The sequence below is a fragment of the Girardinichthys multiradiatus genome, chromosome 1, assembly GCF_021462225.1.
Source record: "Girardinichthys multiradiatus isolate DD_20200921_A chromosome 1, DD_fGirMul_XY1, whole genome shotgun sequence".
Taxonomy (NCBI): domain Eukaryota; kingdom Metazoa; phylum Chordata; class Actinopteri; order Cyprinodontiformes; family Goodeidae; genus Girardinichthys; species Girardinichthys multiradiatus.
Window position 1 is genome coordinate 26,641,248 of NC_061794.1, and position 22,860 is coordinate 26,664,107.

Genomic DNA, 22,860 nt, shown 5'->3' on the forward strand with positions numbered 1-22,860 from the left:
GAGAGAGAATGCTGGGTAGCATTTAAACACACACATGCACTATCTAATTTCTCCTTATGCTATTTTCCACTCCAAAAGGCTGACTTTAATGTCTTTGAAGCAAGGTTTATACTTGATGCATTAAACATGGCGTACACCAATAGTGACGCATTTGCGCCATCCTCACTCCTGCACTCGAGCCACGTGGTCCTGCACCTCCCAATTTTTGTAACTTGGCATGGACTGCGCTCGCCCCGATTCATTCAAATTGACAAATGTGAATGAAGGTGGTCTCGCAGAGCAGGTTCACCTGTACCGACATGGTGATGATGCTAGGCCCACAGGCAGCAAACATCACTCACAACATGATTCCGTCACCCCTGCGGTCTCCGTTGGATGTTGTTCTTAGGGATGCAAGCTTCCTCATTTTCCTACCAATGTAGTAATGTTGATTATGACCAAAACATTTTGTTTTATTAGACCACATGACATGTCTCCAAAACATGAAAGTATTGGTCCCTGAGTGAATTTGCAAACTGTAATCTAGCTGTTTATGTTGCTTTTGGAGTAATGGCTTCTTTATTTCTGGGTGGCATTCAGCCAATGAAAGTACAGAACTCATTTCAGTGAGGATAATGACACTGTCCTACCAGCTTCAGCCATCATCTAACCAAGTCTTCTGTTTTTGTTCTGGGATTCACGCGCACATTTTATACCAGAACACATTCAACACTGAGATCCAGAACCGTCTCCTTCTCCTTCCTGAATCGAATAACGGCTTCATATACATCCAAAAGGGTGTCTCCATTTAACCCATATGTTCAGAATTAACCTATTCGAAGCTTGCAAAGCAATACATCCTTTGGACTTTTCCTAACTTTATGACAACAATATTCTAGATTATGCAGCGTCATATTTCATCTTGGTTGCCCTCTGCAAGGGAAATGTCTTGAATATTTGCAAGCTTTCTCACAAAAAATCTTGTGTAAACTTGTAGACTTCTGATTTTAATAAAAAAAATATCTAAAAAACTGCTTTCTCTTGCTATTCTGGCAGTTTGCAAATGATTGTGACTATCCTAACTAACATAAACCAGGAAAAACGCTATTTTAACATATGTCTAAACACGTTTATTTTTTATAGGAATATATCTTAGATTTAATTTACTTCCAGGCAAAATTTCATTTTTAAATGAAAATCATTTCGTATTGGTATATTTGTGAAGCTAATTTAAATCCAGAATACAACGCAGGCCTTAAAAACATTTAGTCCTCTGCAACAGGCAGGTCCCAATGTGTACGCCAGAAATCCAGGTCCTCGATAATTTATTGTCCTGTAAATTTAGATCTGCCGACAAAGATCAAATGCTTTGAACAAATACAGTGGCATTGGAACTCCAGGAGCTTCTAAACAGATTGGCTGGCCTTTAAAGATGTTGTCTGAGACTGTTGTCAACCACGTTTCACCCTGAAATGTGTAATTCCAGAAATCTGAGCTGAGAGAAGGTCTGTGTTTTCACGATATAAAAAATAATAATACCTCACTCTCACATGCACATATTCTAGATGATGTACACTCATGTTACATCATGGTATGCCTCTACAGATGGAATGTCTAGCATACTTGCAAGCCTTTCTTAGTTTATCCTCAGAATAGCCTGCCATCAATGGATTTTCATAAAACTCGTGAACACAAGATAGGTCCAAGGATGTGATCTGATAACTCTATAACAGAAGGTTACAGCGTTGCTGGAAGATGCCGTCATGCTTTAACAGTCTGAAACAAACACGTCCATGAATGTGCACAAGCCATAGCACACACGTACTGAGACTTAGAATAGCGCAAGTGATACAGACAACATCAAAGGAGTATTCAAGCCATAGTACCCTTTTTGACCCTTTGAAACATCCCATGTATTTTTTTGGAAAGCTGGAAAAACATGAATCGGGCAAAAAACGAGTTAAGACTATATTAGATGTCATAAACCATGATCAATATTAGGGCATTCCTGCTTTCCATATACCTTTACTACCTTTAAAAATTCAAACAATTAAATATTTTAAAAGTATCATTATTAAAATTCTCAGCTTTAAAGCAAAAACACTTTCCATGTTGTGACAAACACTGCAGGTCACATGGTTTGCGATCTATGTTTTCCTGTTTGGAAGTTTGTTAAGTATGTCATTATTTTAATGTATAAAAGTATTATGCAAGTATTACATTTAGTCCATGCCAGAATGTTTAAAACTATTCCATGATACAAATCAAGTTGCAACAGCACAGTGAAACATGTCATATTATGAGCAAATTGTGGTTAAATGGTAAAAATGAATCATTGTCACTCATTGTGTCAGTTTCTAATCAGCAAAATTCTCGTACAGTCAACCAAACAATCATGGCACAAACAAAATGTCAGCATTTCTTAATGCATTTGCACACTGACTCTAATTTTAACAAACAAGTAACTTTGCTTCTAATAAAGCCTTAAAGCGATAGTGTGGATTTATTGTGAAGTTATCACTAGGCAGTATCTTACCTGACAGACATCCCTCCGTGCATCTTCATCTTGATTAAGTATAGATTAGTCATGGAAGAGCCAAGATTAAAACAGATTTGTGTCAATTTAAAACAACTCCAATGTCAAAAATGCCATGCAAATGCTGTGTTTTAAACCTTTAAACTTCCATCTTGTTTGTGTTATACTATTATTGACATAGAGGTCTGTGGTTATTACAGTAAAGCCTGTGGTAGATCACGGCTTGAGGCCCCGGTCACACTGGATTAAGCATATACAAAACTTCCTCAGGGGAAGTTGTGGTTGTTTGCTATCCCGTTGGCAGCACATCTGGATCCTGGGTGCAGTGTGGGGCAGCCTGCTGGCAGCATTTGCAGTTTTACCATTATGTTTGATTTGTACATGAGTGTGGACTGGTCTTCAGAGAATTTGAAGCAGGACTGGTCACACTTTCCCTTCTCCTCATCACACCCACACTGGCCTTCCAATGTTCAAAGTAACGCTCTCTGGCTGGCTTCAACTGTGGTTGTTCTGGTTTCATCCAAAAATATCTCACCAACATGCTGATGATGGCCAGGGATTTTCCTTCAGGGATTTTCCTTTAGGAAGATTTGCCAAATAGCAAAATTCATTTGGTTCGGGCAAGTCATTCGGCTTTCGAAACAGCAAACAGCACCAGACCATCACACTACCACCAGAATGTTTGACTGCTGAGATCATGTACTTTTTCTTAAATGCTGTGTTAAATGGTAAAGTCATCCACACATTCAAACACACATTCAAACACAGACAGTGGTAAGCTACACTGTAGCCACAGCAGCCTGGGGACAGACTGACAGAAGTGTGGCAGGCACTGGGCCCTTTGACCACCATTAGCAGGCAAGGCAGGTGAAGTATCTTGCCCAAGGACATGACTGAGACATACGGAGCAAGGATTTCGAACTGGCAACCCAGTGGTTACAGGACAAACCCCTACCACCTGAGCCTGTCACCTCAGTTGTTAGTTTAATGCCAGATGTAACAGAACACACACTTTCTAAAAACAGCCAGTTTTGTCTCTTTCACATAACCTTATCCTTTTTGTGTGTTTGGTCAGTATTGATATTTGCCTTGGAACTCTCCCATAGATGCACTTTTTTTGCCCAGTCTCTTTGCTCTGGTTTATTCATGAACACTGACCTTAACTGAGACAAGTGAGGCCTGAAGTGCTTTAGATGTTTAGATGGAAGAGTCGGTGAGACACTCTTCGAGTAATTTTGGTAGGCTGCGTCCTCCTGGGGTTGTTCTCCAATGACAAACACCTTGTTATTTTCATTTGAGGAACATGGGTCTCACCGCGGTGCGCTGTAGGCCCAATGTCTTAGAAATGGCTTTGTAACCCTTTTCAGACTGATAGGTGTCAATAACTATGCTTCTCATCCGGCCTTGAATGTCTTTGCATCAGGGCATTATGTGTTGCCTTTTGAGAGCCTGTAGCCTACTTTAATGCTGCTGGACATGTTATTTCTTGATTCTAAAGGTCAGGCAGTAAACAGGCCTGGGTATGGCAAATAAAACAGAATGAAACAAGGTGATTCAAATCTACCGTGTTGGATGTACAGTATTTTAGGCTAAATTCTTTAGCATAGACTATTGTGGGCCGTTGGCAAAAAAAAAAAAAGAAAATGCGATGAAGAGTAACTTGTGAGAGAGGTCTCTCTGTTCCCTGACTGATGAGAGCAGGGTTTAACCGGCTGCAGGTGCGCTGGAGTCAGGCGGGCAGGGTCTTTGAAGTAGAAGCCAAGTGGGACTCCAGCCTATCTCTCACCGACCGCCAGAACAGACACATTCGTTTTCAGTTAACACTCTACCTTCTTTCTCAGAAGCTGCCCCTTTGCTTTTTCACTACTGATCTATAAAGGTTTTATGTTTTGTTAAGCAATTAGCTTGTTGTATGATACAGTCAACACCACAGAAACAGTGAAGGGGTACGTTTTCAGATACAAAGATAGATCAGGTACCATCAGCTGCCTTAAGAGAAACAGAAATCCAACTGGGAAAAATCTCCTAAATACTAGTGATTTTTGCTCAAAAACAAGTTTTTACTTTTATTAGATTTCCAGGAGTGCTGTATCTGCTGTATTGACATTCTAATTATTTTTCCCATTTCAGTTATTTTATAAACTACTGAACAGTTATACATGTTCCTGTACAGAGCTGCCATTTAAAACCTGCTCTGAGAAATCTTTCACATACAGAGAACTAGGTACTAATAGATTGTCCAGCTAATTTGTTCTTGAGCCATAATGGACAATATTATATTTGGAGGAAGTCAACAAGCCTGAGAAATACTATCCAAAGTGTGGAATATGGGGGAGGTAGCGTCATGTTGTGAGGTGTTGTGCTGCAGGAAGGACTGGTACTCTTCACAAAATAGATGCCATCATGAGGAAATAACAGTATTTGGAAATATCAAAGCAATGTTTCAAGACATCAGCAAGGAAGTTAAAGCTTGTGCACAAATTATTCTTTCAATTAGACAATGGGCAAAAGCATGCAACCATATTAGTTATAAAACATCTTAAGGATATTAAAATCAAAGTTTTGAACTGGCCATCACAAAGCCCTGATTTGTGTCCGCTGAATAAAACTTGGATAAAGCTCTAACAGCGGCCTAAAAATGTGTATCAGTTACACCTGTTCTGCAAGGAGGAATGGACCCAAACTCTAGCAAACTATTGTGAAAAGCTTATTGAAGGATACCTAAAACATTTCACCCAGGTCATTAAGTTTAAAGGCAATACAACTAAATACTAAACAGATTTATGTCAACTTCTTAACTTGGATAAAATAGATTTTCTTGTTATTTTGGCATTTAACAAATAGTAATATCTTTGTTTATCCTAATTGACCTGTGTTTGTTTAATTTAATGTCAGACAGTAAGAAAAGTGGTTGGGTGTCTTATTCAGTCTTTATTTCAACTTTATGTCAGACAACAATTTTCTGGTAAAATAATATTTAATATATGACATATTGACATGTATGACATATTGTACATATTATATGTACACATCGTTCAGTTCTTACTAATGACTTAAATGCTACCATGAAGATTTTTCATGTATGCGCATAAAAATGTCTCATATGCTTTTGTGCTCAGCTCCTGCTACAACTCACATTTAAGCTTCATGAATGTTTATAGGAATTTCTCCTACATCTGAATTTTATCTTAGAATTTATTATTTATGTGGTAAAATCATGCAATTTGTCACTCTCTAATCATAACAAGAGGCTTCCTATGTTCACTGCTGCCAAATAAGTAAGCAAAGGCTTACCAGCTATATGAACTGATAAGGGTCTGTACTAATATTGTTGTGGCTCATTGATTTTCACTCAGACATACATACACATACAAGTGCATGCAAACATCTCATTAAAGGAGTGAAAAAAAATATGGGCCAGTTCTGATGGCAAGCTCCTGGTAGGCAGCCACATCTGGCTCCCTTTAGCGACAAGCGTATGAAAATCAATTACAGTTTAGTCTCAGGCATTCTGTACCACAGACACCCCACACATTTATACGCACGTTGGGAGGTAGGACTCCAACGTGGTGGTCACCCCCACTTCTTTCACCTTCTGCAATACCAGCAGACATCAAGCGGCTTTGATATAGCCCACATTCCTGCCACAAACAGTATGCCTATTTACACAATTTGTACACAGCATCTGTACACAACAATAGCCCTTTAAAACAACCTTAAAAAGAGTTATCTTCTAGAGGAGTTGTGTGGAATAGTTATGATTCAACCTCATCTTACCTGTAAGATGAGGATGATCTCACGTTGGAGAATTACAGAGAAAATCTCATAGGCGAATCAGTGTAACTAGCACTATGTGGCTATTGTTTTAGATAATGTCTGGATATAATACGAAAACCATATTTTGCCAAAGTTTTTGTGCAAGACAAAATTACATAAACTGTTAAAAAAAAGTTTGCTTAACCAGTTTGAGTTTTCACTATGCTCTTGTTTAACTGGCAGCATAGTTTACATACTTCGACCGTGATTAGTTGTAGTCACATGATGTACAGATGAATCCATACACTGTATAAAAAAACACTTGACCTTTGCTTTCTTTTCATACACTAATATTATTATCCCTCAAAACAATCTGGAATAGCCCAGATGATGAAAATCCAAATTACAAAATAGATGGATTTATGCAAATACAAGAATAGCCATTACAATGTTCAAAAAGGAGCTTGGCTCTTTGTATAAAGACTGGTTGAAGCAAGAGTAATCGCCAATATCAAAAAGTGAAACAAGTCTTGTACCAAAATTGGCTCAAAGGCCTCTACGCCATTACTCCAGAAGCAATGATAAAAAGTCAGATATAGTTTGCAAATCCAAACAAGGACAAATACCTTAATTTTTGTAGACATGTCCTGTAGTCTGATGAAACTTTAGTTTTGGTCATGATCACCAACATTGGGAGGAAAACGGGAAAGCTTACAAACTTGAGTATACCATCCAAACCTAGAGGTTTATGGGTGGCTGCAGAGCTGGAAAGGTTTGTGCAAGCATGTCAGATTGTTTAATCCCACGCTGGTGGAGACTGTCTTCAAGGTCTCCAGCTAGACATCATTCATTTCATGTGTAAATAATTAACAGCTTTGTAAATAACCACTTGACAATGTTGGTTTAAAGGTTTTAAAATACTGTTTAAATGAACTACTATGACAATTTTCAGATCGAATATGTTTTAGGAGGATAGGGGGGCACTTTGTTTTGGTCCTATCAGACTAGCTGTTAGCTTCATCCTTCAGAACAAACTGTCAGAAAATGTTAAGTGAGTTTATCTTGGCAGGTAAGATAGTTGCTTATAACCTTTTTTACAGAACGTCAATTAAAAAATCCTGAACCATCCCTTTTACACTGCTGGTTATTCCTTCGTTCCAAGCCTGCACTTTAGATTTAGATGTAGAGACATGGTTAAACATTTTTTAACTTTCAATTTAAATCTAACATGTTAAATGGGTTATCTGCTCAGAAAATCTTCAAATATTTATTTTAATTACAGGCCAAGTAAAAAAAAAAAAAAAGAAGGGTCCAGATGCAACAGAATTTAAGTGATGTTGCACGAAAATCAAATTAGAGTTCTTATACATGCTAAAGACAGCCTTATCAGTGATCCGTTCTGCAAACGATTTAAAACAGATGCTTGCTTCCTTGTACACTGTGTATGTGTGTGTTTGTGCCTCTTAGCACTCTGATAGCGCAAAAAAACACATGTCCACATAAAGTGGCTTCACTGATCGAGCTGATAGGCTTGGAGATGAAAGAACCGAGAAAGAACTCGTTCCCCTCAGTGCCGTGCTTGGAGCTGTCAGCAACAATCCTCTCCAAGTTGGCTCATGTTATCATTAAATATATTTGTCAGTTTAACACTGCTGCCTACAAGGCATAATAAATTACAAAGAAGTGACGATCAGACTTTATTTCACTGGTTTGGGTGCGTTTTTCTTTTTACCTGATATCTATTAGATTTTTTTTTTTTGGTTAACTCAAGAAATTTCCCAATTTCTGTGGAGACAATGCCAGAATGAGAACAATGAAGAACGAAGGCCGAAAAGCAAAAGTGACTGATGGCAGGACATTGGACCAAATAGGAACCAGAGACTGTGAGATGTCAGGGCTACTATGGTTTTATTTTCTACCTGCACTTCTGAGATCTGCCACACATACACTCATCTGGAGCAGAACAAAAGATGGGTGGGTGTGGATATGAAAAAATATGGGTACCGAGTCATAGGTCAACGATGTGAAAGAATTAGCAAAAGGTGCCTGCAAAGATAAGCAAAAGATGGAGTAACAGACAATATGACGACCTGTTTTTGGGAAAAGGCATTAAAAGCAGCTGGCTCCTATTTAGATCAACCTTTTGTACTTTGAGCATACATCTGCCCACCGCATGTTGGACTGAGATGGGTGGGCTGCCCTGTTCTGTTCTGTCCAATTTTTCTGCCCTGTTTCTTTATCCAGGATACAGGAGGCTCTGGAAGGGTATCCAATCTGACAATACTGCTTCGCTACCTAATATCTTCACATGATGAATTTTGTTTCAGCAAAATGATGCACAAATATCACATAAAAATATTTTATTTCCCCCCATTTATGCAGACAGTTATGTTTTTAAGTGTATTAAGTGTTTGGCAAACGTGCATTGGGGTTTACAGTTGAATTTCAGTGAAAAAAAACCAAAAAAAAAAACTTCAAGTTTCCTGTTAACTGGACCTAGTTCAGAAAACTGCAAGTTTATTGTTTTCTTGTGACACTGGCCACTGAGAAACATATAAGCACAATCTAAGTACGAAATAAGCAGCCGTTGTTTGATTGATCCTGTGGATCCAAACCCATGACATCAACCTATAGAGTGTGACTAACAATATAGCAGGCCGTTGTAACATTTACTCAAACCACTCTTCTAGTTTTACATATTTTTAAACATTTCCCTCTGTTTCCATGTATGGAAGCCCCATATACGTTACAGACAAGAAAACAGCTATTTACATGCTATTTTTAGTGCAGCTGAAGCGCTGCGGTCTCTAGTGAGAAGATTTATGCCACACAGGCTTCGCGGTTGAGCAGAAAGTAAAATGGACTATGAGATACAGCGGTATTGACAAATACATTTTTCCTGTCTCGAACAGACATTGTCTAAATCTGAATAAGAATCTATATACAAGAAAAACATGTCAAACATTTTACTTGTTTTACATGAAGAATCAGAATCAGCTTTATTGCCAAGTTTGTACAGACAAACAAGGAATTTGATTCCGGTACCCCTTGCTCTCAACAATAAAGAATATCTTTAAATGAACATTTATACAGGATTGTCTTTACATTTAAATATAATGTGAGATCAGTCCAAGTATGCATGGTGTTGTTCTGGATCTTTGACTATCAAGTGTTCATCAGAAAAACAGCCAGGGGAAGAAACTGTCTCTGTGGTGGCTGGTTTTAGCAGACAGCTCTTTGTAGTGCTGACCTGAAGGTAAAAAGCCTAAACAGTTTGTGTGCAGGGTGTGTGGGGTCTGCAGAGATTTTAGCTGCCCTTTTCCTCACCTTAGACCTGTATAAGTCCTGGATGGAGGGAAGGTCAGCCCTGATTCTCTTTGCTGTCCTGATTGTTCATTGCAGGTCTTTCATCTAGTTATCAAAAGAAGCTTAAACTATCTTTTACTTTCACATAATTACTGTGTCATTATTATCTCGCTCTTTTAAGTAGTTGTAACCCCGGTTACAAGTACATATCTTTATAATTGAGCAGTATGGTAGGTGCTACATAGGTAATGATTACCTTAGATTTCTCTTGATATTTTTAGTCATATTAAAATGCATTCATTTATTTATTTACTTGTTTATTGCCAAGCATTATATTTGAAGAATAGCTTTTTTCAGGTGGGATGTTTAAAATGAAGATTAACACAGGTAACACTGGCACTGTAGATATCTGAAAAGCCATTTTATCCTGCCAAGATTTCTGTATCACATATCTACACAGTTTCAAATTGTACAGGAGGAATAGTTTACTGGATATCTATAATTGATAGCTCATTACACATTCATCCATCCTTCCATTTTCTATATCCACTTCTTCTGTACAGGGTCGCAGGGAAGCTAGTTCTACAGGCGAGAGGCAGGGTACACCCTGTCCATCCAAAACCATGACTGTTAGGTTAACTGGTCTCTCTAAGTTGCCCTTTGGTGTGAATGGGTGTGTGCATGGTTTTTTTGTTCTGTATGTCTCTGTGTTGCCCTGCAATGGATTGGTGTCCCACTTCGTCCCACTTCGATGAGGCCCAGAGGAAGACCCAGGATATGCTGGAGGGACTATGTTTCTCGGCTGGCCTGGGAACACCTTGGGATTCCCCTGGACGAGCTGGTCCAAGTGGCTTGGGAGAGGGAAGTCTGGGTGGATGGATGGATGGATGGATGGATGGATGGATGGATGGATGAATGGATGGATGGATGGATGGACTATGTTTTTAATTGAGGCCACTTTTAAAGCACTACGAGGTTGGTCTTCCTCATGTCTATCCTATATATCTACTGTTATTTAATCAACTCTTTATTGCAAGTGAGTGAAGTTAGAAGTGACAGAAGGCATTAAGGTATGGGTTTATCCCTCTGGTTGTCTGTATTGGACCTGCAAACCCACAGCTGGACTCACTCCCTGGCTGCAGCAGGCTCTTGTACATTAACAACAAAAACAGGATGCAGAAACACAATTTGCCAGTTTTTCTAGTTAGGACATGAACCTGTAGTTTATATTACGTTTAAAGTGAGGCGAGAGGCAACAGTAGGTCCCCAAAGAGACAGATATGTGTTTGCAACAGCTTGGACTGCTACCACACTCCTGAAAAGAACTGTTTAATCTTCAAGTTCATCATGTAAAAGGTTTAGGTATGCACTCATTTACTGTGTTTGTGCATGACAGAAGACGAAGACAAACTCAAATATAGATATCTGTTCCAAAATCTTGTTAAACTATAACATGATAAATTAGCTTGCCATACATACAGCTGGACCTGCCAGGAGTACTGATGCTAAGTGTTACTTTGACTCTCGGCTGGTCTCAATTAGAGCTGCTGGCCCCTTCTATGGACCTCATACCCTGATCTAAACCTTAAACCTGAACAAATTGGAGCTGACCTGGGGATTTCTGACCATGTTAAGTTGAGCTGCTCTTTTAAGTAGAGATGCAAGCGTCCCAGCTGTACAGTTTTAACTGTCTGAACCTCACACAGACAGGTCCTCACCTTAACAAAGCACTGAAATCCAAATGGGTGTTTTGTCTGAGCTTACACTGTTAAGCTAAAACTGGTACAGATACCAACATCATTATCAACCAAACAAACCAACAAATAAGTAACATATTTTAAAAAAAATCTTGAAGGATGAGAACAGATGGCACTGGTGTGCAGATATGGCAGTCAATAACTGATTTTATCTCAAAGTCTTGGAAAGCATTAAAGGGTCAGACATAAGACCAAGGTATAACTGTAGAGGCAAAAGTACATCCAGATGTGTGCTAACATGCATGCAGCGGCCTAATGGAGACTATTTCTAATCACACATCAAACTAAACCCACACACAGAAACAAATACATGGAAACACTGTCCCTAGTATCTCCACTGGTTTTCTCATAGAAAAACAGTTTTGCCACATTTTATTAAAAATCAAACAAAAAAACTTCTACCATCCACAGTTTGCCCTGTGGGTCCAGATAGCTATCTCCTCCCCTCAGTGGGTTTCTGTCCAAAAAGTTACAAGTCCAGATCTAGAACTGCCCCCAAGAGACCAGAGAAACAGTTTAATGGACTTTAACATCATCTTTATGCTACAAATGAAACAAATGTACCCACACTTAATGTCAGATTCCCATATTGTTAGCAGACATGTACAGATTAGAATGCTGAGCGTGTTAGGTGCTCTGTTGAGGCAGCACAGAAATAACAAATGCCATGGTATCTCTGGGAATGAGAAGTTTTACAACTATTCTGTTTTGACTTATCTGGGAATGCACAGTGGCAAAAATATACAGACTACTGCAAGACAGTTTTTTATTTTTATTTTAAATAATTACATGTCAAACAGAGCCTATTACTATGACCATTCATACCTTTGGCGGGCAGCACAAAATCAGTGAAATTATTCATAGTTTTATTCTTACCTGTATTATTCCTAGGATCCTTTTTTGACCGTCGAAAGGTCAATAATTTTAGTTTACAATTAGAAAATTAAACACCCTCTAGAATCACTTACCCAGCCAGGGAACAGTGAACTGATGCTCCCTAACTTCCGCTTTTAAAACTGGGTAGCTAATATTTATTTAATTCCTTCAAGTACTGATCACAGTTCAGACATAATGTAAATTCTACTGCTTGGTCTCTGTCTCTTGAGAAACCTTTAGTCAAACCAGTGATCTAACTCTCTCTCTATATCCCTCGGGGTATGTGCACTGGTCAGGAAACTTTTCAGTCTTTGCAGATCTTGACTTTATAGTCCAATAGTACCTCATCACCAATTTTCACCTTCCACACTGAACGGTACAGACTATGAAAACACAAAATAACATTTTTGATTTAAAAACAGTATAAATTCACATTCACATTTTAACTGCAGCTGGGGCACTTATTGCAGCTGTCAAAACATCAGATATTGAGATGAATCTGGCTAGAGTGCACAGCCTCGGTCTACGATGACACTGCATCTGTTATACAAAGATGCAATACTATGATGTCTTATCACCCTGGGAATTTAGGAGGCTGTCTTTTCCACTTGCCGTCTCATCATGACATTTTTATGTAGATAAATAAATCTCACAGGACCATCACTGCTACCAGAAGGGGCAAAGAAATATTTCAGTTCTTGTGCAACCCTGCAAGCGATCGCTCTGAATTAGAAGGCTTTGCATCAAGTTGTGATTTTCTCTTTAGAAAATTTGTAGTAGTAAAGCAGCTATAGAAACATAATTGCACTTCAATTGTAGCTTTGTCTTAGATCTGTCACTATTCTCCATAATTTCAGAGCTTTTCATTAATCGATCAGCCTTGATCTTCACTTAACCTGGAAACCTTAGCAAATAAAACTTGGAGAAGAAATTGATTTGATGATAGATTGTGTAAACTGTAGAAAGTGCTGATTCCAAGATAAACTTTCTTGCTTCACACTGAGTTGATGTTTTAAAGTCTGATGCTCTCTTCTGGTTGCTCATCAACAACAAACAGCCCGGGGGTGGGGGGTTAATGCTATCTGCAGTTAAAGTGCCCCGACACAGTCCAGCACACACATGCAGCAACAGTAGAATGTGCTGCTTACACTGTGAGGAATCAACATTCTCAAAGCCAGATCTGTTTATAACTTGGTCTCAGCCTGGCCTGGGTCTTGGATATGTGTGTGTGTTTGTGTGTGTGTGAGTGTCTGTCACAGAGTGTCACTTTCATGTGGAGAAAACAAACACCAGCAGAATAGTTGACACACTTTGGTTTGCATTTCCACCTATCTGCCTGTCAATATCAATCAATTTCTACCATCTTTTCTGGAATGATGCATGCTGAATCCCTCAGAGAAACCAGCAAGAGGCTGTACCGACCCTCCCAGCAATCTTAAGTCCTGGCTCCTGAAGTTGCAGTTCTCTGGATGCAAAAACTGGAAGACTGCAGTGGCCTCTTGGCGACCATCAAGTTCTTCCCAAAACCAGGTATAGGCTCATCTGATTCTGCTGGGATATTTCACAATAGCCCATCTGGGAAGTCACTGGTGGCCAAGTGAAACCTGAGTTGGCTAAAAGAGAGGGGAGGCTGAAGACATCAAAAAGAAACATGTGATAATGGAAATTATTGAGAGGTAAGATGTTTTCCATTTCACATTAATTTGCATCCCTGGTGAAGATGTGTAAAAAGCATTCAAATTAAACAATCAAATATCATCATCAGTTTGTCTTACACTGCAATAGCAAAATACCCCACCTTTAATTTAAGTACATTTATTTGATGAGGTAGAAAATCCTAGGTTCAGTTAGAAATACCATGCTATTATAAGACAATTAGTCTCCCGTAACATTTTTGAAGCGTAGAGCATACAGAGTGAGGGATCTTAAATCTGTTAATTTTTTCTTTGCATAATCTCTCTATATCATCCAGATTTCTGGGTCCTCCTTTCATCTCCTCTCATCCAACAAGTTTAGGTGTAAAGACTCAGAAGGCCAGCGAAAAGGCTGATTTTGTGTCAAATGAACCATTTGTGTATTGATTACAACATTTTTGAATAATTATCCTCCTAAAAGATCCAGTGACGACCCATTTTCAGTTTTCTAGCAGATATGACTGGAGTTGACAAAGAGTTCATTAGACTTTGCATTCTTGGCCCATAACATCACAGACCCTCTACCTTACATAAAAGTGGTAATAAGGCACTTTATTACAGGCATCCTTTGTGTCGTTCCAGAACCATCGGATTGTTTGTAGCAGAAAAGCTGAATCTTCATCTCATCTGACCAGATCCTATGGTTCCAGTCAAAGTCCCATTAACATTTAGCCAACTCCTTCTATACTACCCTCACATTTGTGCCCAGGGACACATCAACATGTGGCAGGAGGAAGCTAAAATCAAACCCACAACTTTCCGATTGCAAGACGTCTACTCTCCCACTGTGCCACAGTCACATTCTGGGAGCTTAGTATCACCACAAATGTATTATGCCTTAATTGCCTCCTTTTAATCAAGGTAATTCTGTAACATATTTTCATTCATTGTTTGAGTGAAAGTCGGTGCACGTACGTTTCTTCTCGAGGATTCTTTTAAAAGTTGGACAGTGGACAGAGCCTTCAACTGGCTCTTCTCCTGAGAACATATCTCCCAGTTTCCCTCCTAACCTTTCAAACCATACTTAGCAAGTAAAGTTTTGAAGTAATTTTGAGTAATTGCTGGCTCAGATGGTGCTAAAACAGGTTTTTGCTGCTTTAGTCCAAAGGTATCTGGTGACATCTCATGATACACCGCATCTCCTTTGTTATTAGCTCCTGATTCTTTTGTCTAGTGTTTTTTTTTGCTGCTTCTTGGTAGATTCCTTTTCTCTCCGATATAGCGTTCTTCCGAAATCTCTAATTCCCTAGCAGCTCGTTTTGTTCATTGGCTACTGCCCCAGTGAGTTTTTTTGTCTCACTATGCATCTTCTTTCACCTCATCTTCATCATTGAACCAGATGGCTGTCCAAATATCAGAGGCAGTTTATCCCACCTATGTCCTGTAGTTGAAAGGACCTTTGCTGCCATCAGTGGATCCTCAATGCAAAGCAATGTTTCTTCTTGACTTCAATTTACAGAATACCCTAAAACATTGTATGTAGTAATTGTTCTATCTTTAGATTGATTGAATTTAAACAAAACAGAAATACTACTTTTTGCCTGAAATAAAAAATGTTGCACTGTGTTAAAAATAATATTTTTAAATCCAATTAAGATTGCCACCATACAACCCAAAAGTATTTAGTAATAAAACTCAATCCATAAAAAAACAAAATAATATATATTTCTAATATTAAGTTCCAGATGCCCTATTCCTCATTTTTCAGAGGTTGTTTTGAGAAAACAGTGTAATGTCTAGAGTTGATTTGTATGTGGATGAAAGAAGAAGCTTATGAATTTTAAAATAAAAATTTCATTTGAACTAACTGACATATCCATTTTACTCATCTCTATTCTGCAGGCTGAATTAAAAAGCTGATGACAGCTGGGATGTAGAATCCATACGTATTATGTATATGTACATATTTGTAAACCGCTAAAAGAGTACTTTATTTTTTATGATAAACAACATAAACATTCCTGTTTGTAGTTAAACTGGGAGGAACTATCTTTTCTATGAATACAACATATATTTTTGATATATCTGTCAAGCAAGTATTTAGCTGACTTTTTGCTTTCAATTTTGCTAAAGTAATGTTATAATATTCCTGCATTCCTCTTATTCGTTCAGTCATTCTCTCTAAATAAAGCATATTTTGCCTCATTTTCCATTTACTTGGTTGAGAGGTGCATGTGTGAGAAGTTGGATCAGACAAAGTTGCTTTTGAAAACGTCCTTATGTCAATAATAAGACATTTAACAGCCTATGTTTTCAATGTACGTGTAATGCTCTGTGAGGGTCTTACTGTAGCGTCATGTTTTCACATGGATGGGGAGAGAGTGACCCCTAGTGGAAATTTATGTTTTTAACAAATGGGTTGAGAGACGTTTTTTTTATGTCATGTGCTGTTTGCTACTTCATTTTGCTTTAATGTCTTCATTACATTTACAGTAAATAAAAAACTGTTTATACCTTGTTAAATAATACAATTTTTGAATTATGAATTAGGAGCTTTATACGCAAAGAAAATAATTCTGATCTTTGGGTCTCAGAAACCACTAAATGCATACAGCACAAAGAGTTAAAAGAAAGACATCAAAAGGTTGATTTAATCGAATTCACAAAGACAAACTCATATATAGAGTAATTTTATATTCCAAGTGTACATTCTATGAAAATCCAAATTACAGTTTCTCATAAAATTAGAATTCAACATAAGACCAATTTAAAAACATATTATTAACAAAGAAGTGTTATGTTATGGCCCACAGTCATGGGAAGGAGTGATGACTCGATATTTGCCCATCAGTTAATGACAACCAATTCAAGGAGGGTAAGCAGCAAAAATTCCTTGCAAAAGAAACTGGCTCTTCAAGCATGTAATGGAAAGTTGAGTGGAAGGAAAAAGTGTATTTGAAAACGATGCACTAACAACAGGGATAACTGTAACTTTGACAGGATTATGAAGCAGAAACCATACAAGAGTATAGTAATGTTTAGCAGATGGACATAATTTTCAGTAGGCTGACATTTCTGCTTTAAAAGTAATTTTTCATTGGTGTCATGTGATATTCTAAATGTCTAAGAAACTTTTATTAGCTGTAAGCCATAATTATCAAAACTAACAAACATGGGCATGTGAACAATGATTTATTTATCTTTACTACATAAAATCTTGAAATACATCGCTCTGTGTGTAATACATCTATGTATGAGTTCCCCTGGTTTAATTACTGAAATAAATTAACTTTTCAACGACATTCTAATGTATTGAGCTGTACCTAAATTTACTGAGTATAGTAATGTAAGATATTTCAGAATCAATGCATAACTATGTAGGTTTACTATTACACACTACTCTAATGCTAATGAATTAAATAATTAAATATCTTAATAATTAAAGATCTTCATAAACACCTGAAATCTCAGGAAGTCTTGAAGGAAATCTAAAACATGGATGTTTTTTCTTCTCTTGATGTAGAGTCTCATGAGTTCAAAGTGCTCCATAAATGGCTAACAGACCATTCTGGAGGGAGGTTGGCATCTTGCCATTTCTGCAACACATAACATTGTTGCTTCATGAATATGGACCCCCTTTGAACTGGTTAAACTGTAGAACCACTAATTACTGACATATAAGAATAACACAGAGGTGCTAATAATAATACATCAAGTGTAAATTTAAAAAGAAAATGTTCAGAAACCAACATATGTTTGATGGTTGGAAGGCAGTTAAACATTTTCTACTCTGTTTGGTTGACTGTAAAAGGTTTTTATACATTTTGTTGCCCTTAACCATTCGAGGTGAGCCAGTTTTGATTAAGGACGGCCATTGTTTGTTTTTACATGACACCAAGCGTTTAACTCTGTTAGGAGCAAGATATGTTGTGAATGTCACTGGGTCCGTTCAGTATAATGTAGAAGAGACTCCAGCTCGATAGGTGGCAGTAATGCTCCTTACCACACTGTGTACTACACGGTGTTTAGCTGGCCATCATCCCCTAACACAAAGAGAAGAGGGCAGCCAGAAGACGGAGAGAAGCTTTTGTTTTTTACGGTTGTCCAGTAGCAGTTGCAGGCGTGCCACTGTGTGAAGCACGGGGGAACTGACACCTGTGTGTGGGATAAGGTGAGTATTTGGAGTCCTGACGTCTGGCTAGTTTCCAGACTAATGATATGCAGCTCGTTGGATACGCTGCTCAATTCTCATGTAGCTCTGAGAAAAGCTGCATAATATTCATCGTGTAAAATAATCCACGGTTTAAAAAAATTCGCAAAAGCCCCAGCGATAACTTGTTACATAACCTTATATTTTTATGGAAGCAAATCGTTACCATATTTCAAATGAAAAAGCATTTTCAGAAATGCTTTTTCATTTTATGTGGCTGCATTGTTTGACTCATAAATAAAATTAGTAATCAATCATCCTATTTGCATTTTCTTCTTCACGACTGCACATTTTATGCCATAATCAAAAAGAAAACAAAGCAGACAATGCTTTTTCGTTTTAATGGTCTGCCCGCAAAGTACTGCCCAGATCTCGAAAACGAAAAAGCATTCCGAGCTGCGGGCGCAGCAGAGTGACGTCAGCAGCCGCTCTTCCTCAGCTCCCTGCTGACCGAGCTACCCATCTTGTTCGGTAGGGGGCGCTGTGCACGTCTGCATTGTATTACATTGCAAGAGAAATTGATTGAATTGCAGCAGGGCTGAGCTCAATTTGTGGCAATGGCAGGCAGAACTGGCAGTTTCGCCACAGCCTGCCACCGGAACTGCCACAGCCTGCCGCAGGGTGGCAGGGGATTCCGCGAGGATGCCAGAAGGTGCCAGACCGGCCGGAAAAACTTGCCAATGCGGTTGCCGCTGTTTTTGTGGAAGCTAATGCTGATTATCGGCAAACGGGATGTCATTGTTGTTATAGCCTGTTACCTTTAAATAATGATTTCATTATTGATTATTATTTAATAAACAGCTTTAGACCCATAACATAAGGTGATTGTATTTACTTGACATGGAAAATAAATAGCACTATGTGTATGTGTGACGTGTTGAAAGGATGACGAAGATTTATTGCACAAACAGCCGGTTTATTATAGAGCAGCTATTCTGAATTGTCACTCACAGAAAATTATAAATAAATGCTTAAAAACACGCTGGATGTCCCAGGCCATGAGGATGCCACCGGAACTACCAGTTCTGCCTGCCACTGCCATAAATTGAGCTCGGCCCTGCAGCAATTCAATCAATTTCTCGGCACGTTTGCAATGTAATGCAATGCAGACGTGCACAGCGCCCCCTACCGAACAAGATGGGTAGCTCGGTCAGCAGGGAGCTGAGGAAGAGCGGCTGCTGACGTCACTCTGCTGCGCCCGCCGCTCGGAATGCTTTTTCATTTTTGAGTTCTGGGCAGTACTTTGCGGGCAGACCATGAAAACGAAACAGCAATGTCTGCTTTGTTTTCTTTTTGATTTTGGCATAAAATGTGCAGTCATGAAGAAGAAAATGCAAATAGGATGATTGATTACTAATTTTATTTATGGGTCAAATAACGCAGCCACATTCTTAAAATGAAAAAGCATTTCTGGAAATGCTTTTTCATTTTCAAATTTTACATTTCAAATTGAATTTTGGTATCTATTTGCCGGGGTACATTTTGAAAAATAAATCTCAAATGTCTTTTTCATTTTAATTAAGTGAAAGAATGAGCAGTCTTGAAGAAGAAAATTAAAAATGCAAATAGGATTATTGATTACTAATTTCATTTATGAGTCAAACAATGCAGCCACATTCTTAAAATGAAAAAGCATTTCTGAAAATGCTTTTTCATATGAAATATGGTAACGATTTGCTTCCATAATATTTTAGTCATGGAAATAAAGGGCAACTTTAGCTGGCTAAGTATACAATTATATTAACTGTTAATGGGTTTTTAAAAATTATTTTCTGTGTTGTTGAAACACTTTTTCCGTCAGTATGGATTAGAAAAACCAGCATATCACTAACTTTTATCACCGATTTAAATGTATTTGTCAGTAAACCGATCAAACTCACTTTAAATATATTTTTCAATTTATAAAATGTGCCAAGGTAGATTTTTTAAATTTAAATTATTATTATTTTATTGGTCTTCCTATTACAAAATCTACTCTTCCAAAAAACAAGCTTCCACACAAGCATGCATCTGATCAGTGCTCTTTTAAGTACATCGGATAGTATTTCTCTTCTTTTTGTTTACACATTTGTAATCAAATTCCTCTTTGTATTGCGCAAAGTTGCACAAACTGTCGGCGCTGTATGTAAGAACACTGCATGGATATTTTGAAAATTTGGCAACAGAATAACCCATGAAAACAGTTTGGTAAGAGGATCAGGACTGGCTGGAATGGCAAGATTTCCTGATCAAAGAATTGCAGTGGTTATTTCCGGCCAAATTTGTAATAAAAGTTAATCTGGTTGATGCACTCCCTTCAGATGATTTTTTAAGTCCCATCAATCTTATTTTATCCCTTAAGATAGTTTACATTAAGCAGAACTAAAAACATTTTTTATGGCATTATCTAATAAAATGCATCAGTTTCTAACGTTGCAGTTGTATTTTCTCTGTAATTCATGTCTGTATATTTTTTGCACCCAGTGATGGAGCCTGTTCACCTTGTAGAAATGCAGCGTGATATGCAAGATGCTGTTGATGTCACCTCGTGGGTGTCTGTGTGTCCCGGAGGTCTCTGGAAGGTTCAGCGAAAATGGAAGCATAAGTGGACTCAACAAAGCTCTTCTAATACTGGAGATGATGCATGTAGGATACTCCTATAATTTAGAGATGCACTGATCAGAAATGTCCCTTTCTCTAGTTTTTGTAGTGCTGTGACCTGTTAATTCCAACCTTAGAAGATGTGTGAAACGTTTTGGAAATATTTTCTTCTAGCCTTCCTGCAACGAGCAGTTAGGAATTGCTTATATTAGGAGCAGATGCAACATCCTGTTGCATTTTTACTTTTATTTTAAAGCAGAGAAAGTAATTACAGAATGTCTCAGTTGTCTCATGTTAACAATTAGCATAGTGGACCATGGCTATCATTACAGAAACAGGAGTCTCCAGGCGTCTATTGTTGAGTTGGTACATCCTTACCCTAAGTTTGAAATTTCCAAAAGGCCGCCATCCACTTTCACTAAAGTATAAATCAGAGTAACTTTTCTGCAACAGGATCCAATTTCTTGCTGTTTGCTGAAAGTCTTGGTCTCTCTTTGCAGACTGATTCTTTTTTTAAGAGAGTTCTTCACCTTTTGTGCTTTCTCTGACATAAACTCATAGTGAAAATGGCTAACTCTGACTCTTCTTTTTGCAGTAATAACTTCCACACTGAAGGCTGTCATTTTTTTGTTTTGTTTTGAACAAAATCTGGGAACACTTATGTATGGTGTGTTTACTGACCAGAAAAAGACCAGATTTTTTATTTTTTCGATTTGTTAGTCACTGTTCAGGGTAGACCAAGTGGAAAACTGGCCGATTTTGTTCAACAACTGATATCTTGCCGCATCTCTACTTTTAACTTCACCTTTCATAATATGATTAATAATTGGCACTACTTTGTTTGCGATTTTAATGCAATTAGACGTGTGTTTTTTACTTCCAAACTCATGTTTTTTTTTTGTTTCCTTTAGCTTGGTGCCCAAAGCTGGGCTCACTGTGTCGAGTCAGAGTTCAACTCAAAGCCCAAACAGATGATGCCGATTGTTTGTCTACAAAAGGAAATGAGAAGTTAGCCGTTACTGTTACAGAATTAGTGCCAACGCCAATTCTCAGACGCCAGGATGCCTTGCTCCAGGTCCCGCTGGGTGACTGGACAACGTTGAGCCTGGGGGAGGGTCAGTGCGATATCACAGAGGCATGTTTGGAGGGGATGAGAGCAGGAGAGAAATGTGAGGTAAGATTTTCCCGCAGTAAAGTCTGGTGTTCTTGATGTTAGGACGTTTTTTATTGATAGAGGGATTATAAAAAACTTGCATAATCTACCTTTGTAAAGTCTGCATCAGATATTTGAGAATAGTGGCTTGGCAGAGTTTGCCTTCTAAACCCTTTTTACTCAAATACTATTGTTAATGCAGTCAGTTTTATTAGTGTGTTTTGCTCCTCAGATACAACTTACTCCTACTGGAACTGGACTGGAAGCCTCTGTTCGCCAGCCTTCAGATGGAGATCTTCCTCTCTGTGCCACTGTTGAGCTTCAAGCTTTCACTCCAGGAAAGGAATCCTGGGAGATGTCCCCCATTGAAAGATGGGAGTGGGTGAAATCACACAAAGAGAGGGGTGGAGGTAGATTCAGGAGCGGGGACGTATGGGGAGCAGCCGACAGCTACAGCCGGGCCCTCAAACTCCTTATCCCTCTTTGTGGCCTGGTTAGGGAGGTGGAAGACTGCTTGGAAGAAACACAGCAGCTTCCTTCGTCTGATCAGCTGAAAATCAAGAAAGCTGAGCTTCACTCCAACTTGTCTTTGTGCCAGCTGAAATTAAACCAACCACAACGAGCCAAGGACAGTGCTGCTAAAGCCACTCAGTTAGAACCTAGCGCTTACAAAGCCTGGTACCGACTGGGCCAGGCGTGCCAAAAGCTGAATGAGCTGGATGAGGCCAAAGAGGCGTTTAAGAAACTCCTGGAGCTCCAGCCGGATCTGCCTGCTGCTGTCAAGGCGCTCAAAGAGATAACAAGTAGAGAAAAAGAAAGAAATGTGCAGCTGGGATTGAGACTCAGCAAAATGTTTAGCTGAAGATGGAGTATTCTAAAATTGTTTTTGTCATCATTGGATCTAAGTGCAATTAGAACACTGCCTGTCTCTACAAGTAAAGCCTTATAACAATAAATACGTGTGAATTGCTTGAATGGAGGTTTGAATTATAATGTCGGGAATTGAGTCGTTCAAGGGGCGTCACCTTTCCGCGAAGTATCGCACCAAATTCATACGAGTAAGAACAAAATGC

The 22,860-nt window shown here is 38.5% G+C and overlaps 1 protein-coding gene across 1 annotated transcript; it reads left to right on the forward strand.

The window, feature by feature from the left end:
* The first annotated feature begins 17,857 nt into the window (after window positions 1–17,857).
* Window positions 17,858–22,762, forward strand: fkbpl (FKBP prolyl isomerase like). Its single transcript, XM_047361029.1, has 4 exons — window positions 17,858–18,015; window positions 20,518–20,679; window positions 21,546–21,808; window positions 22,020–22,762. The coding sequence occupies exons 2-4, from the start codon at window positions 20,520–20,522 to the stop codon at window positions 22,647–22,649; spliced, it is 1,053 nt and encodes a 350-aa protein (XP_047216985.1). The 5' UTR covers window positions 17,858–18,015; window positions 20,518–20,519; the 3' UTR covers window positions 22,650–22,762.
* The last annotated feature ends 98 nt before the right edge of the window (window positions 22,763–22,860 follow it).

Bases quoted from the DNA above. Each gene is read 5' to 3' on its own strand.
- fkbpl (XM_047361029.1), top strand. From the start codon at position 20,520: ATGGAGCCTGTTCACCTTGTAGAAATGCAGCGTGATATGCAAGATGCT. The intron at 20,680-21,545 runs GTAGGATACTCC...TGTTTCCTTTAG, and splicing joins TAATACTGGAGATGATGCAT to CTTGGTGCCCAAAGCTGGGC. The intron at 21,809-22,019 runs GTAAGATTTTCC...TTTGCTCCTCAG, and splicing joins GAGCAGGAGAGAAATGTGAG to ATACAACTTACTCCTACTGG.